This window comes from Arvicanthis niloticus, chromosome 2, assembly GCF_011762505.2.
Source record: "Arvicanthis niloticus isolate mArvNil1 chromosome 2, mArvNil1.pat.X, whole genome shotgun sequence".
In the NCBI taxonomy this organism is placed as follows: domain Eukaryota; kingdom Metazoa; phylum Chordata; class Mammalia; order Rodentia; family Muridae; genus Arvicanthis; species Arvicanthis niloticus.
In genome coordinates this window covers 100758656-100773754 of record NC_047659.1, presented here as the reverse complement: position 1 = coordinate 100773754, position 15099 = coordinate 100758656, and the positions used below count along the sequence as shown (strand labels likewise).

At 43.0% G+C, this 15099-nt stretch overlaps 1 protein-coding gene across 1 annotated transcript in view; it reads right to left on the bottom strand.

Moving 5' to 3' along the window:
- Positions 1 to 15099, bottom strand: part of LOC143441231 (uncharacterized) — a 60291-nt gene that overhangs the window by 32398 nt on the left and 12794 nt on the right. Inside the window, exons 2-3 of the mRNA XM_076928316.1 lie at positions 14294 to 14399; positions 10935 to 11015 (exon numbers count right to left, since the gene is read on the bottom strand). Of these exons, the coding sequence (XP_076784431.1) occupies positions 10935 to 11015; positions 14294 to 14399 (187 nt within the window). The remainder of the gene's footprint in view (positions 1 to 10934; positions 11016 to 14293; positions 14400 to 15099) is intronic.

Here is a 15099-nt window from a genome sequence, read left to right as displayed (position 1 = left end):
CTCCAGCTTCTATAAACAGGCAAGACTAAAGCAGCATTGTAAGGTAACAGAGACACATGAAGCATTCACAAGCAGAACATCGCCGATGCTTAACATCATCACTTCTTAACAACTTTGTGAGTAGCTTCCAGGCTAAGAAATAGAAAAGAGAGATTTTGCTTCTCAAGTGACATCTCAGAACTCACTAGACTCCAATGTCAGACAGTTCATCAGTGCACTCGATCAACCCCTTTTCAGTGAGTATGATTCAGAGCATCATCTGGGCCACCAGAATACCCTGCAAAGCATGTGATTGATAAGACATGATGAAGCCTTTTAAGTTAGGGAAACCTCCATCCACAGTGAGCATAGAGGACCACAATAGAGTAAGTGTGCAGATTCCCACGGGAACATAAAACAGTGTCCAGGGGAGTAAAGGAGTTGAGGAGAGTAGGCTGTTCACACCGAAACAAAAGACAGGGTGGCAAACTATGATGCAACACATAGCAGATATGAAAAGATTTCCAAAAGCCATCACTATTTATTTAATTTACTCAAAATATTTACTTTTCATACAGTCTTTTAAAATGTTTGAGATTATAATTGTTATCATTCCTCCTTCGACATTTTCCCATGTACCCCACGATACTTCCTTTCAAATTCATGTTTTTTCCTTTAATTATTGTTTTACACACACACACACACACACACACACACACACACACACACACACACACATTTGCTCAGTCCAAATAACGTTACTTGGATGCAGGTTTTCAGGGCTGACAACTTGGTATTGGGTAACTAGTTGTGCTCTTCCCTGGGGAAGGCTATCTCTCTTACTCTCAGCATTCCTTCCTTGGTTGCCTGTAGTTCTTTGTCTAGAGTTGAGTTCCCACCACACCAAGTTTTCTGCCCTCCACATCTATTGATACCATTCTTATTCTGGACATGTTTAGTCAGCCATGTTGATGAGACTTCATGGGTGTAGATTCTGACATTTCTAGGACACGTGACCTCATAGCAAACTCCCTGTTCCTTTGGCTTTGACATTTTGCCCCACCCCCACTGATCCCTATAAGAAGTTGTCTTGTAGATGTATTAGTTGAGATTAAGCTCCCCAACTCTGTATCTTGATAAGTTGTAGAGTTTAATAATGATCTCTATTTGTTGGAAAAGGAAGTTTCCTTGATGGGAATGAGAACTGCACTTATCGGAGGGATTGATTAAAGACAAATATTTAGAATGTTGTTAGAGATTGTGCTGTTTTAGTGCAGACTCTTCTCCACGATTCATGACTTCCCACTCGCCCTAGATAGTTGGCTAGGTTTCCTGTAACAGGCATGGTTTCCTTTGTTGAGAAAATCTTAAGTCCAATTAGAGAGACATTGGTTACCACCAAGGTGTGTGTGCCACTACTGCACCTTTAGGATTATTGTATCTTGTTGGTCATTGTTGTGGTCCATCGGCATCATTGCTGGGTAGAGATATTTATTGTTTCCCTCCTTAGAAAGCCTGCATGGTGCCTTCTGGTTCTCAGGGAAAGGTTTTCAGGTTAGATCCAGCTTGGTGCATATTTGAACTGTACCTGAATAAATGGTGTTCTCAGCAACAGGGACTTACCATCCATCTAGGGCCAACCAAGGACAAAAGAAATAACCGTTATGTTTGGGAGTCCCTTAGACCGTACTGACCCATAATTCAAAATAAGTGGAAGCTAAGTGTAGTAGTGCATTCCTATTGGTGTAGAAGGAACTTTACATAGTAACATGCTAACCAGTTCTGTTTAAGATAAGCAAAGTCTAGGCTGCTAGGGTGAGTGTATGTATTCAGCAGGATTCACCAGCCACTAGTCCATGATTTCATTACCTCTAAGCTCAAAGAAAGGGCAGCCAAGGGTCATGTTCATCTTGTCCTGGTCTGCCATTAAGTCCCCTGACCTTATTTTCAGGAAAAACATAACTCTGCCATGTAGGAAAGATGGCCCTGGGTAACAAAAATTCAAAAAGAATGACACTGGTGTACCTGAGATATAATTCTGGCAATATCTTTGCTGTGCAAATCTGCCTAAGCATCTAGACTTGCGGTTTCCTGTCTCTTCCTAAATTGTTCGAAGTGAGACCTGGAAAAGACTTAAGGATGGCAGAGCATGTAAAATGCATAAGCTACAGTGTACACCTAATATAAGCTAATGAAATCTTCTGTTGGGGTCCATTCTTATATGGGTGTTAGTCATCCAGGAACTTAAGTAAAGTGCTTTCCTCCCAGTCTGAGTGGGTGGGACGATGTCTCACTGGAAGGGCACGTTATTTCTATCACACTATAATCCCAGTACTCAAGAGGCTTAGTCAGCTTCCTAAGCTCAACCTGGCCAACACAGCAAAACTGTTTTAAGGAAACTACAACCAACAGTGAACCAAACAAAAGCAAATGAACAAGTGGGCCTTTGGGAGGATTTCTAAGAAATGTCTTTAATTCATTTTTATCCAAGAAGCACTCAGAGTTTACTAATTTAATAAGCCAAGGAGCTGGGTTTCCAAATAGGTTTTCTTTTTAAGAGTGTTGGGACAATAGGCACACATATGCTGTGCATGCACACATGCAGCCAAAACACTCATACACAGAAAATAAAAATATTTTTCTAAAAAAAGAACTAAGATGAGTAGAATGATCCACAGACAATATTTGAGAGGTGCTGGGCTGGAAAGATGGCTCAGCCATTAAAGGCTAGGCTCACAACCAAACATATAAGAGAGGTGCTGTAACTGGAGTTTTGCCAAAAGCCTGGGCTCTGGCAGACCAGAAGGCTAGGCATGGGCACCCATCTTGATACGGAAGTTAAAGAGACAGGTAGTGTGAGTAGCAGATAGATTATTTTTATTTGAATAAGAAATAGATGAGCATTGGAAAGAGTGGTCCTGTTATCCCAAATCATCTTGGGGAACTGACACGAGCTTCAGGTCTAAGTAGAAGAGGAAGTGGGGCAGAGGACAAGAGGTATGCACAGTTAAGCAGTCTCAATTAAGACACAGTCCCACCCCGAGATCATATCAGCTCTGGAGTTGTAGGGTGGCCCAAAAGAAGTTACTATTGCTTGAAGGGACAACGTTGTTCTTTGGAGATGGTTTCCTCTGCTGCTTTAGGGTACAGTTTCACCCTCCTAGATAAGGTTTTGCTCTTACAGAAATCCAAGGTGATCTAGGCTTAGGACGATGACCTATCTCTGTGCCTTCAGCCTTGTGATCACAAGTGAGAAGTCTCTTAGCAGAAGCAGCTTCTGCATGTCTGTTTCAGTGCTGGGATTAGGGATTTAACTGTGGCACTGCTGTGAGAAGACTGGAAATTCACTCATTTTTCCTGAGGCGTTTTCAGGATACAATGAGATTACATGCTGAGCTGAATCCTAGTGTAACTAGCCTGACTGAAAGGGATGTATTCTAAAGAGATACGTTAATAGTTTGATCATTAAAACAAAGGATCCCAGAAATTTCCCCAGGAATCTTATGCCTGAGCCAGCCAGGGTGGAAACTCTTTTCCAAGAGAGAGGGTTACAACCTAATCGAGACAATGTCATTGGTAGAAAGCACCACACCTGGACTGGGACAGCTTAGTTCTTTCTTTTGCTTCAGGACCCTGAAGATGGACCTTGGGGGCACTGGATCACTTTGTCTCTCTTCCCCAATGGGGCTACATTGAATAAAACTCTGTTTAAATATAAATTCGTCTGTTTTAATTGGCTTCTCAAGGATGAACTGTGAAGCTGGATACTTGGAGTATGGACTGAGATCCGAGGTTTGGTAGCACTAGTGAACCACTAAGTTGTCTAGGGGGCCCCGACATAAGGTGTCAGAAGGGATCTGGCAAAAAGTATCTTGACTCTGAGAAATACTGGAAAGTGAAGGATGAAAATTATATACTGGATTCCCAGAAACAAAGACACCTGTGTAAAGATTCTTCAAGGCTGATTGACAAGTTAGATGGTTGGAATTTTATATGTTCAAAGTTAAATTATCTTGGGCTAATCTTAGCCTTCCTAATGGTCATTCATTGCTCATCTCTGTGTTTGATCTAATAAACATCTTGTGACTATTAGTGATGAGAACAGAAAACATGAACTGGTCAGGAAGGGGAGGGACTCTAATGCAGCAAGTCCAAAAATTACCTTTCCAGAAGCCAGGAATTCCAGGATAGAGCTGTTTCCTACTTTTTCTTCTTACCCCCCTTTCTAAGGAAGCACCTCCATCTGGATGAGAATGTGACTAAAACTGAGAGGAGACACCAGTAGACCTGGTTGTTGGGCCAACTGGACTGACCAATTCATCTCATCTCCTTCCCCATACCTCATCCCAGTTTCTACCATAAGTCATTATAAAGCCACCAGGGTAGGAGCTGGATGGTCCTGTTTCCTGGAACCTCCCCTTCTAAGACAGAGCAGCTCTTCTCCCTACCTTTCCCTCTTAAGCTCACACCTATGAATATACAATCAACTTCTCTTTAAAACTCACCCTCTGTAGTCCTTGAGTTTCACTCTTTGAATTCATAAGACAAAAACCTGAAGGCCATGGTTAGAACAGCTTTATTGGCCATTAAATTTTCCATGTTCCTAAGACTCCACGCCAGGTTCACCAAGAGCAGAGAAAGGTGCTGGTGCAATCAAAGATGTCACAAAATTTCTGTACCACTAGTCAAATCCTTTCAGAATTTACCATCAGTGCCCCAGTTTCCACTAACCCAAAGGTCAAGAATATTACCAGACAGCATTTGACGCCTGTAACAAAGATTTCCCTGCTTTGATGTAGCCCACCAATGTATTCTTAAGATACTTTGATTTATGACTTTCTTTGTTCTGTTACTATAAAAAGTCATGAGACTGTCACATTAGAATTTGAAGAAACCTAAATTTGTGTTCATAGGCTACTCCATATTTGGCTTTAGAATAACATATTCACATATAGAATTTGAAGATGCTCCAGCTTCAAAAGAACTGACTTGTTAGAGCGCCTCTGGTGAATCTAGCTGAAGTGAATGACTGGAATTCAGTCTCCTTGGTGGCTTGAGGTAAAAAACCTGACAAACCATCTTTGAGTGAGCCAAAGATGTCAAAAGTTTTTTACTGGTGTTTCATGCAAATGAGGGAGGGGAGCAGGAAGCAACAGTGTTCAGGGTCACAGGTTAGCTAAGCCAGGAAATAGAGGAGTAGGGGGATGGGATCATGCTAGGAGGTGGTAAAGAGGTATGCCAAAGAGAAATACTTGTGCCCTTTCCTTTGGCTATTAGTCTATTGAAACAATGGTCTCCAAGGAACTAGAAATACCCCCAGGAATACTGTGCAAGACGAACAAAGCCAAAGCCTGATGCCAGCCAAAGGAGGACCTTGTCTCCCAGGAAGAGATTTCATACTCCTCAGACAACCTTTCAGTACAGATCAGAGGAGCCAATGGCGGATCCATAATAGAGAGAACCATGCCTGGACCAAAGCTGCTTAGTTATGCAGACCTCTTACTAGGTGTATTGACTAGAACTGATGAAAACCATTAAAACGGTTTCAAATTAGAGAGCCTTTAACCTATGAAATGATACAAATGTTAGCGTCATCCTCCCAACCAATCAGGGAAAGTTGAAAAAGAGGATGTGAAATAAACTTCCCTGCATGTTGCCACTGATGGGGGAATTCAAATAGAAACAGTTGAGTATCAGAAGCAGAATACATCTTCATAAGGATGGGTTTTATTTTCTCCTAGAGGGTCCTCTGGCATAAGACAACCAATATTCAAAGAGGCATTCACCAGATGTAAATGTTCTTCTGAAGGTTTTTTTTTTTTAAGCCATTTTTAGTTGCTTTCATCTGATGATTTTTCAGCTGTGCTCAAGACCTGAATGATTTTTCTAAAAGGAGTGGGAGGTTATATAAACCCATTTTGAAATTCTTTATCCTTGACTGATTCCTGGACATGATGTTTCTTTCTAGCTAAATTGTATATAGTATCTTGTCCATGAAAGTGCCTTTGTCCTTCTTTTGACAACCTTCCCAGACCAAATTACAGGGAGGATTTTAGAAGTGCATAGTTCTAGTCACTAGATGGAACACACTGATAACGGAACAACGAAGACAAAAATCAAAGCAAACAGTACTGGTGTATACACAGGGGCTCTGTGAGACATTGATGGTCTTTGTCTTTCAGAAACGTCTCTGGAAACTTCCATTCTTCCTGAAGGAAAACTTGCTCTGCTGCCCTTCCATACTGCCGTGGAAAAGCTTTACATTTCACTGATCTAAAGTCTCTGATCACCAGCTCCAGGATGGTGACAGGTGGCACAGCTCCCACATGTCCTACACAGAAAAATCTTCTGATATTGACCACAACTGTGTGGTCATTTCACTACCTTGGACAACCCCACCACCAAGGACTGAAGTGGGTTAGAAAGAACTGGAGGCCTATGGTGGGACCCCCAAGCTACCTCCAGGAATCCTAACAGGAGCCTGTTACCTGGTTCTGCCTGACTAGTGTACACTATACTTGGCGTGTCCCCATCATTGTCAATGGTGTTCTTCGGTGTGCCCACTAGGGAGGACCTTCACGCAACATTCACCCAGTGCCCTGGAAGCCTTCAGGTCAGATCTGTCCTAAACCAAAGTTGATAGCTCAGGCTATAGAAAATGAGTTCCCATCAAACCCTAGGATCCTACAGAGCTTTATGCGGGTAGAGGGTAAAGGTTGTTTTTACCGGCTTGGTACAGGAACCCTGTCTGGCAGAAAAGACCCATATGTCAGGTTTCCCCATCCATCCTGCATGGGGTTCTGGTGATAAATTTTTATTTTCTAAAGATGTCTTGGCTGAGGGCCAAGGAAGACTGTGAATTAAAATGTGTCACGGGCCCAACCCTGCCATTCTTAAAACCACTACTTGTAAATCCAGCTGCTGACTAACAGCTGGAGATACAGCTTTATGGAAGGATGCCTGCTGGTTCCTGAATGATTGGAGACCCCCATTTTTCATTTGTGTTAGAGCATTGATGCTCACAGTGTGGTGTATGTGACGCACTGGCTTTGCTTCCGAGCATCTGAAATTTTGGAACATACTAAATAAGCAGAGGTCCCGGTATGACTGAGACCAGCAAGCACACTGGTCATCTAGGTTCAGTCCACTTTCCTGGAAATGATGCATTGGACCCACAGTCACCAGAGAAATTAAGCATACCGTATATGACTCTTGATGAGATTACAGAAAGTGGTCCTGGTTCCTGCTGGACGCTGTCCCATTATGCCTTTCCTCTTTGATTTTGTTTTGTGCCTTTTCCCTGTAATAAATCATAGCTGTGGCTACGGTGTGTTTAGTGCTCTAACAAATCCCGAATCAGAAGGCTCCAACACAGTAGGAAAAGGCCTTAAGAGTCCTACAAGGATTTAAGGGTAGTGAACAAATTATTCCAAGATGAAAAAAGAGTGGACAGAGCAAGTGAACTGTGCCAGTTGATGTGGTGGTGGGACTGAGCCAGCCTACTGTGACTGCACTACTCATTGTGAACCCAAGACCTCACAAAAGGGTCCACAGGGCAGCCCTCCAATGTTTCTAAGTACGACACACTGTCTCATGGGAAAAGAGTAGCCAGTGTCCCCAGTGCTGTGGGGAAGCATGAACAGAAGTGAGAACAATCCTTACAGATATGTAGGGTTTGAGTATCTTTATCCAATTCACAGAACTTTTGTGAGCACCTAAAAATAGGCTGGATGAGCATCACTGTGGTCCCTAACTCAGAGCATTCAAACCCTCATGTTCAATCTGTGTGCTTTTGCTTTTGATAAAAATTCACGTGCTCCAAGACTTTTATTTCCTTAATAGGGACATGGTGAAAGAGGATAGCTAGATGAATTGATTATTCGTTTATTTATTGATTGGTTGATTGATTGATTGATTTGACAGGGTCTCACATCCCAAGCTGGCCTGGAACTTACTATGCATCTCCAAAGATGACCCTGAACCTCTGTCCCCTCTGCTCTCACCTCAAAAGTGGTGGTATTACAGAGGGATTCCAACACATCTAATGTATGTGGTGCTGGAGATCAAACCCAGTGCTTCCTGTATGTTAGGAAAGTATTCTGTAAACCGAGACATCCCCAGTCCTGGTTAAGAAAATCTCCAATGAGGCCAGAGAGATGTCTCAAGGTTAAGAGCACCTGTTACTCTTGCAGACTATCTCAGTTCAGTTCCCAGCACCCACATGGCAGCTCACAACTATCTATAACTCCAGTTCCTGGAAACCCAACATCCTCTTCCAACTTCCATGACACTAACAACTCATGTTGTTCACATACATACATGGAAGCAAGCACTCTTGCACATAAAACAAAAACAATTATTTTTATATTATTTATTTAATATATTTATTTTATATTATATTTTAAATATAAACAAATATATCTTTTTAAACTCTTTGAGGAGATGACTTCCAATTGAACTAATAATGTATTGTTTTCAGTTGGTGCTACATACAGACACTAATCTTCCATTTATATTATTAAAGATTCCATATTAAAGATACTGTCTCAAAGAATCTTAAAACTGTATTCAAGGTCAGATATTTGCATTGACGTCAATCTCAGTTTCTCCTCAGAAATAAGGTTGGACTTTATAATTTGTTCTCAGTTTCCAAGTAAAGTCATAATAATTTTCAACTTATTATTAATTTTTATTCTCTTATTTTTTATTTTACTTATCAAAAGGGCCTCACACCCTCAAAACCCACAGATAGCATATTGCCTTTATATGAGGAAGTTGAAGGAAAATGGACCATGGGTTCAGATAAACTGGAAGCAATAAACTTAATTTTGTGACTTATTTAAAAATGAGAGAATATTTTCCAAAGCCCTATAACTTATTTTTTATTATTGAAAACAAATTCTTCTCTCATATAATACAGCCCAACCCCAGTTTCCCCTCCCTCCACTCCTCCCAGCTTCCCCTCCCTCCCTTCCTCCCCAGATCCACTCCTGCCTTGTCTCCCTTCAGAAAAGAGCAGGCCTCCAAGATACAACCAGCAAACACAAGAAAATGAAAAAAGCCCTCACACCGAGGCTAGACAAGGCAATCCAACAGAAGGAAAAAAGTCCAACGAGCAAACAAACCAGTCAAACACACACACACTCCCACAGTTAGGAGTCCTGTAAAACCACTAAGCTAGCCACACATATATGCAGAGGACCTGGTGCAGACTCCTGCAGACCCAGGGCTGGCCACGTCAGTCTCTGTGAGCCCATATGCTCTCTGCTTAGTTGATTCAGTGGGCCATGTTCCTCTAGTGTCCTCCATCTCCTCTGACTCCTACAATCTTTCTGCTCCCTCTTCCATGGGGCTCCCTGGTCTCCTAGGGGAAGGATCCAATGGAGACCTCTAATTTAGACTTTCTCCACATAATATCTGTGGATATCTGCATCTGTTCCCATCCTCTCGGATGATGACTGGACGAGGCGCCAGTTTATGAGTAAGTATAGCAGGATATAGTTAGGAATCATTGATTTTTTAAAAAATGATTTCATTGATTTTTTTTTTAAAGACCAGTTATATTTTGTTTGACCCTAGGTCTTGGGGCTATCCAGTCTCTGGTTCCTAGTCATCCAAGCAGTGTCAGGTATGGGCCCCACTGTGTGCAGTGGGACTCAAGTTAAATCGGGCTTTGGCTTATTGGCACTCTGCCTGCACATCTTACAGGCAAGGCAGGTTATAGGTCAAAGGTTTTGTGGCCGAGTTGGTGTCTTAGAGTCTGCAGCACATCCACCCAGGTTCTCTGGCTTTCAGAGTCTCCACTGAGAAGTTGGGTATAATTCTAATAGATCTGCCTCTCTATATTACTTGGTCTTTTTCCCTTGCAGTTTTTAATATTGTTTCTTTGTTCTATAATTCTTAGTGTTTTAATTATTATGTGGCATGGGGACTTTTTTCTCTGGTCCAATCTATTTGGTGTTCTGTGTTCTTCTTGCACCTTTATAAGCATCTCCTTCTTCAGGTTAGAAAATATTTCTATGATTTTTGTTGAAAACATTTTCTGGGCCTTTGAGCTGGTCTTCTTCTTCTATTCCTATTATTGGTAGGTTTGTTCTTCTCATAATATCCCAGATTTCCTGGATGTTTTGTGTCAGGAAAACTGGGTTTGGGGTTAGGGCAGCTCCATTTGGGGGTGATTATAGGACTAGGTCAGGGGTTCTCAACCTTCCTAACAAAGCAGCCCTTTAATACAGTTCCTAATGTTGTGGCAACACTCAACCACAAAATTATTTTTGTTGCTACTTTATAATTATAATTTTGCTAATGTTATGAATCAAAAAGTAAACATCTGTGTTTTCTGATGGTCTTAGGCAGCCCTATGAGAGGATGTTCAACCCCCAAGGGGGTGGAGACCCACAGGATGAAAAACACTGTTCTAGGTGCTGATTTCCTGGAGGTCAGGACTTGATGGTCTGTGGGGATCCACAGGAGGCATGGAATAGGGGTTCAGGGGGAGTGAGAAAGGGAGGCTGCAGAGAAAGGGAGATGAGCCTGAGGAACTGGGACTGCTGTGAGAGCAGTGAACTGAGTTCTGAGGGTTGCCTACATAGTCTTCGGGCAGGCATGGCCAGTGGTTGAACAGGCTGCCTGGCAAAGTTGGGGGCTGGGACACAGCAACAAGTGGAGGGAGGGAGGCCCGAAAGGGATGGTCTGTGGGATCCACAGAAGCATAGAGAAGCAGGGGAGAGAGGCTGCAGCTGGTGTCCTGTTACTGAACCAGGTAGATGCCTGAGGGATTAGGTCTGCTGAGGGGGAACAGAGAGAGCAGTCTGGTAACTTCCAAAGTTACCAAGATGAATGAACATATGTGGTGCATATAGCTTCATCCTTGGCATCTCTTCGAAGTTCTAGAGATGACAGCTAAGCATCATAGCCATTTAGAAGCTGAGGCACAAGGAAGAAGAATCACATACTTGGGCCATGTTTTCCTCTTGGAGTACTCCATGAAACTGGCTTGGCAGGTCACTTGTGAAATCAGCATCAAACATCTTTCTCTGACGATGAAAGAAAAAATACCAAAGTCAGCAACTTCCACTGTGTGATGGAGCTCTGACTATAACCAACAGTCTCATCCAAGTGTGAGGTTTCTTTTCAACATTGGCTTTTATGGTCCACCTGTGACTCATTAAACCTGGAGAGGAGGAATAGGAATGGCTGGATGTGTCAGCATCTCATGATGAGTGCACGTGGAAAGGACAAGGGAGACTAAAAGCCAAGCCCTGGATTGGGTTGGGGAGGGGACATTATGATAGGGATGGGAATGGGAATGATTTGAGTCAAGTGCTGAGTGTGTGGAAGTGAGGGCGTTGGCAAGACACCCAGAGCCACTGTTTTTAACTCTGTTCTCTTTTAATGAACATTAAAACTTGGGATCAAAATGAAGTAGATAGAAATGGAACAAATATTAGACCTGAAGCCAGAAAAAGTAGTCAGAGAGCAGAGTAAAAGCTCAGAGATATTTGACCCATCACCTCCAGGAGCATCTGCAGAGATGCTGCAGGGGCCCTACAAACCACAGGGCACCTGTTGCCAAGAGGCTGGCTTGCCAACTTCAGAACTTGTTTAAGCTTTTAATAGATTTTGTTCCACTGCTAAAGACTGGAACACCAGTGATGTGAGCAATGCTCACCCATAGAGCGGGATGTCAAGCCCGGAGAGAACAGGTAGCTTGCACAACATGAGTGGACCTGAGTTTCCCACCCATAGGCCTCACTTCTCTGTCTTCTATAGACTGTCTTCTACATGCTGACACTGGTCACTCAGCCAGGTTACATATAGCAGTACATGTGGGGCTCGCTTTTCCCTATACCTATGGAAGCGTTAATGATAGCTATTTTCTTTTTAACAAGATGCAAGTCTCAGAAGAGTGCTGAGGAATTCTTACTCCCTAAAACTTGACCTTCTCGGTTTGACCCTGTCTATTTGTACAAACTTGACATCTAACCTCCAGCCTCCTGATCTGGCCCAGGCTCCTTTTTGCTCATGGCCTCACTGGGCTTGACCTGGGTCTGTATACTCTGAGAGTAACTAATATACTCTTGAATTCCACTGGTCCTTATTTTGCTGGCCCTTACTGACATGGGCTCCATCTCCACAGACAACTCCAGAGAGGCTAATCAATCCCAGTCACAAGCATCAGCAAGATCTTAAAGTTGAAAAAAAGTTTGGAGCCATTTAATTGAATCCTTTAATTTTTCTAATGAAAAGTGGGTCCCAGATCATGCTATTTACACAAAGTTACTGAGTGAGGCCAGAATTCTGACTTAGCCCCTCCTAATTCTAAATACAGCATCCTTTTTAATAACTGTGCCATCCCCCCCACACCCATTTAATTCAATTGGGTTTAAATGAATAACGGCTCAAGGGCTGTCTGCCAAGTGTTTTTTAGGATGGAAGAGCAGAAAAGACACACAGAAAGAGACAGAAATCATAAACGAATCCGAAAGGAGCTAAGAAGAAACAAAGTAGTACATGGTCCTTCCTATTACCCTCATGAAGTTTATAACCCAGCCACAATCTCAGCACTAGGGAGGCAAAGGCAGGAGGAGCATTAGCGTTGAACAAGCTAATTTTCAGTCAACCTGGAGTAAATAGTGAGGTTACCCCTAGAATTATACAGAATAAGTCTGTAACATGGGGCAGATATCAGTGCTTTAAAGGGATCACATACATTAGATTAAAGCAAAAGATCATATATATTAGATGAAAGCAGAACACCCAAAGGCTGCAAGGAGGAGATGTCACTTAAACAGGCTATGTCATTGACAACCATTTCAGTTCCCTTCTAGGTGGCCTTTACAGGTTAGAGAACTTTAAATTTCCCCAGATTTCCTTGAGGCTGGGGCTGGTCATGTGACTCTTTTGACCAATGAGATGTGTGTATGCTTACTCACGCTTTCTACCCAGTTTACCGCCTTTTCCCACCTGGCCCGTGGGCGGTGCCTAAAGATGCAGCCCTGCCACCCAGGACAGAGTAAGCATTTGGAAGGAGCCCAGTTCCTGGATATAATCTAGCCCCACACAGCTGGGCCCTGAACTTCTTGCTGAACAAGATAAAATTAATCTTTATTTGGTTCAGTGAGGGTAGCAGAATTTGTTTTAATGCAGCAAAACCCAACCCTAACTGGTTCACAGACCTTGAAAGAGCCATAGAGTTTCAATAAGAACAGGCGGTTTAAAAAACAAAAAAAGCAAAGTATGAGCAAAGACTCCAGAAGGGGAGAATGCCAGCACATTCTTGAGAGAGCAGGGAGAACACAAAGGTTGATCAGAAGAAGGGCTGAGAAAGGCCGTCAGGGGTCAGTGATGGAAGGATGGGGTGAAGCAGATGAGGGCCAGTAAGATGACTCAGTAAATACAGCCTGATGACCTGACTTAGATCCCCACAACCCACATGGTGGAAGGAGAAAAGCAGCTGATACTAAGCCAAGCCCACTTTGCTTGCTGAGTGACATTGCAATCACCAAAGCAGTGAGAGCTTTTACAAAGCAGCCAGGGAACCCTCCGATTCAAATATATCTCCGGACACCAGGGCTTAGGACTGTCTCTGGAATAAAGAAATGGGGTCATCTGAGGTAGGGTGAAAGGCTGGGGAAGCACAGAAAGCACCAGTGGTCTGCACATGAGTAATTGACCTTCATAGCTTTTTGTAAGATGCACACTCGGGAAAGTGATGGCCGTAGTTTGATCTGAGAGTTTCTGGACTTTCTGACATCAAAGATTACCCACCAAGCACTTGTGGAGACGCAAGTAAAGAGATCAGCGGCTCTGACCTCTCTGAGCTAAATGAAGCTATCTCCACATGCCCCCAGAGAACTTTCAATAACTGCTACCATGTGAGCGGGTATCAGAGGGATTGCCTATTGCAAAGCCAGGGGAGAGAGCTTGTCTACTTAAGCAGGACTTTGTTTGGTTGGCGATTTTTTGTTTGTTTGTTTTGTTTTGTTTTTGAGACAGGGTCTCACTATGTAGCCTAAGTTTTGGATTTCCTACTTTGTCTCCTGAGAACTCAGGTCGCAAGCCTATGCCATCAGGGCCCGTTGAGCAATGTCTTCCATACGTAAATAAAACGTAGAAAGTATGGGGTTTATTCAGGTCTCCAAGTTTCAAAAGAAAGAATGTGCTTTTGGGGTTTTAAACTTTAAAAATTAAGGAAGGAGAATGGTCCAAGCCCCTACAAGAGAAAATTAATTATTCATTTCATTATGAGGACTTGGTTTCACAAGAGGAATTGGCGGGAGAAGTGAGCTGAGGCTAGTTCCTGAACTCTTACCTTTAGGTCTTTAGGTAAGGGAGCCTTGAGTCCCAGATGAGCCAGCAGCAGGCGGGGCAGCTGATGTGAGCCTGGAGCCAGAGTGGGTGGCTTTACTCGTTCCGATCTGTGGGTACACATATTACATTTCTGTTCACATGGGCCACGGCAACCACAATACCGCAAGCTCGCTTGCAACCTGAAGGCCCTGCTTGCCCTGTGCCAATTTCCTCCCACCACCAATTACTAGGCTAGCAAACCACAGCCACCGAGCCCAGCCCTCTGGCTTCTACAGCATGTGCTGTTTTAACGGCAGTACTGTGAAGGCCACACACCTTATCCCCAAGAATGGCCAAGCACAGAAGGGATAAGACAGATGTGCATGGAAATTAAATGTGGCCTGAGGTCGTCAGAAGGAGTGTGGCAACTGAAGCGCTCTTCCACAGTCACAGGAAGGAAATCTGCACAGTTCCATGTGCTTGTTCTGCCTTTTCCACTCAATGCCCATTCCTAGATCCAACCAACCTCAGATCAATAATACACAGGCTATATGTGTGTGTGTATTAAACACATACAGATTTTTTTTCTTGCCATGCTCCCCAGCAATACAGCAAAGCACTAGCTATGTAAGATATACATTACACTAGGTACTATACCTCATCTAGACATTATGGGAAGTACACAGGAGAATATGCATAGATTATTTTACAAGTATTTATTATCTATTTTCTGTGTATGTATTTGTGTGTGCACACATGTGCAAGTCTGAGGACAATTTTCCAGAGTTGTTTCTGTCCCTCCATCATGTGGGTTCTGGGGTTCAAACC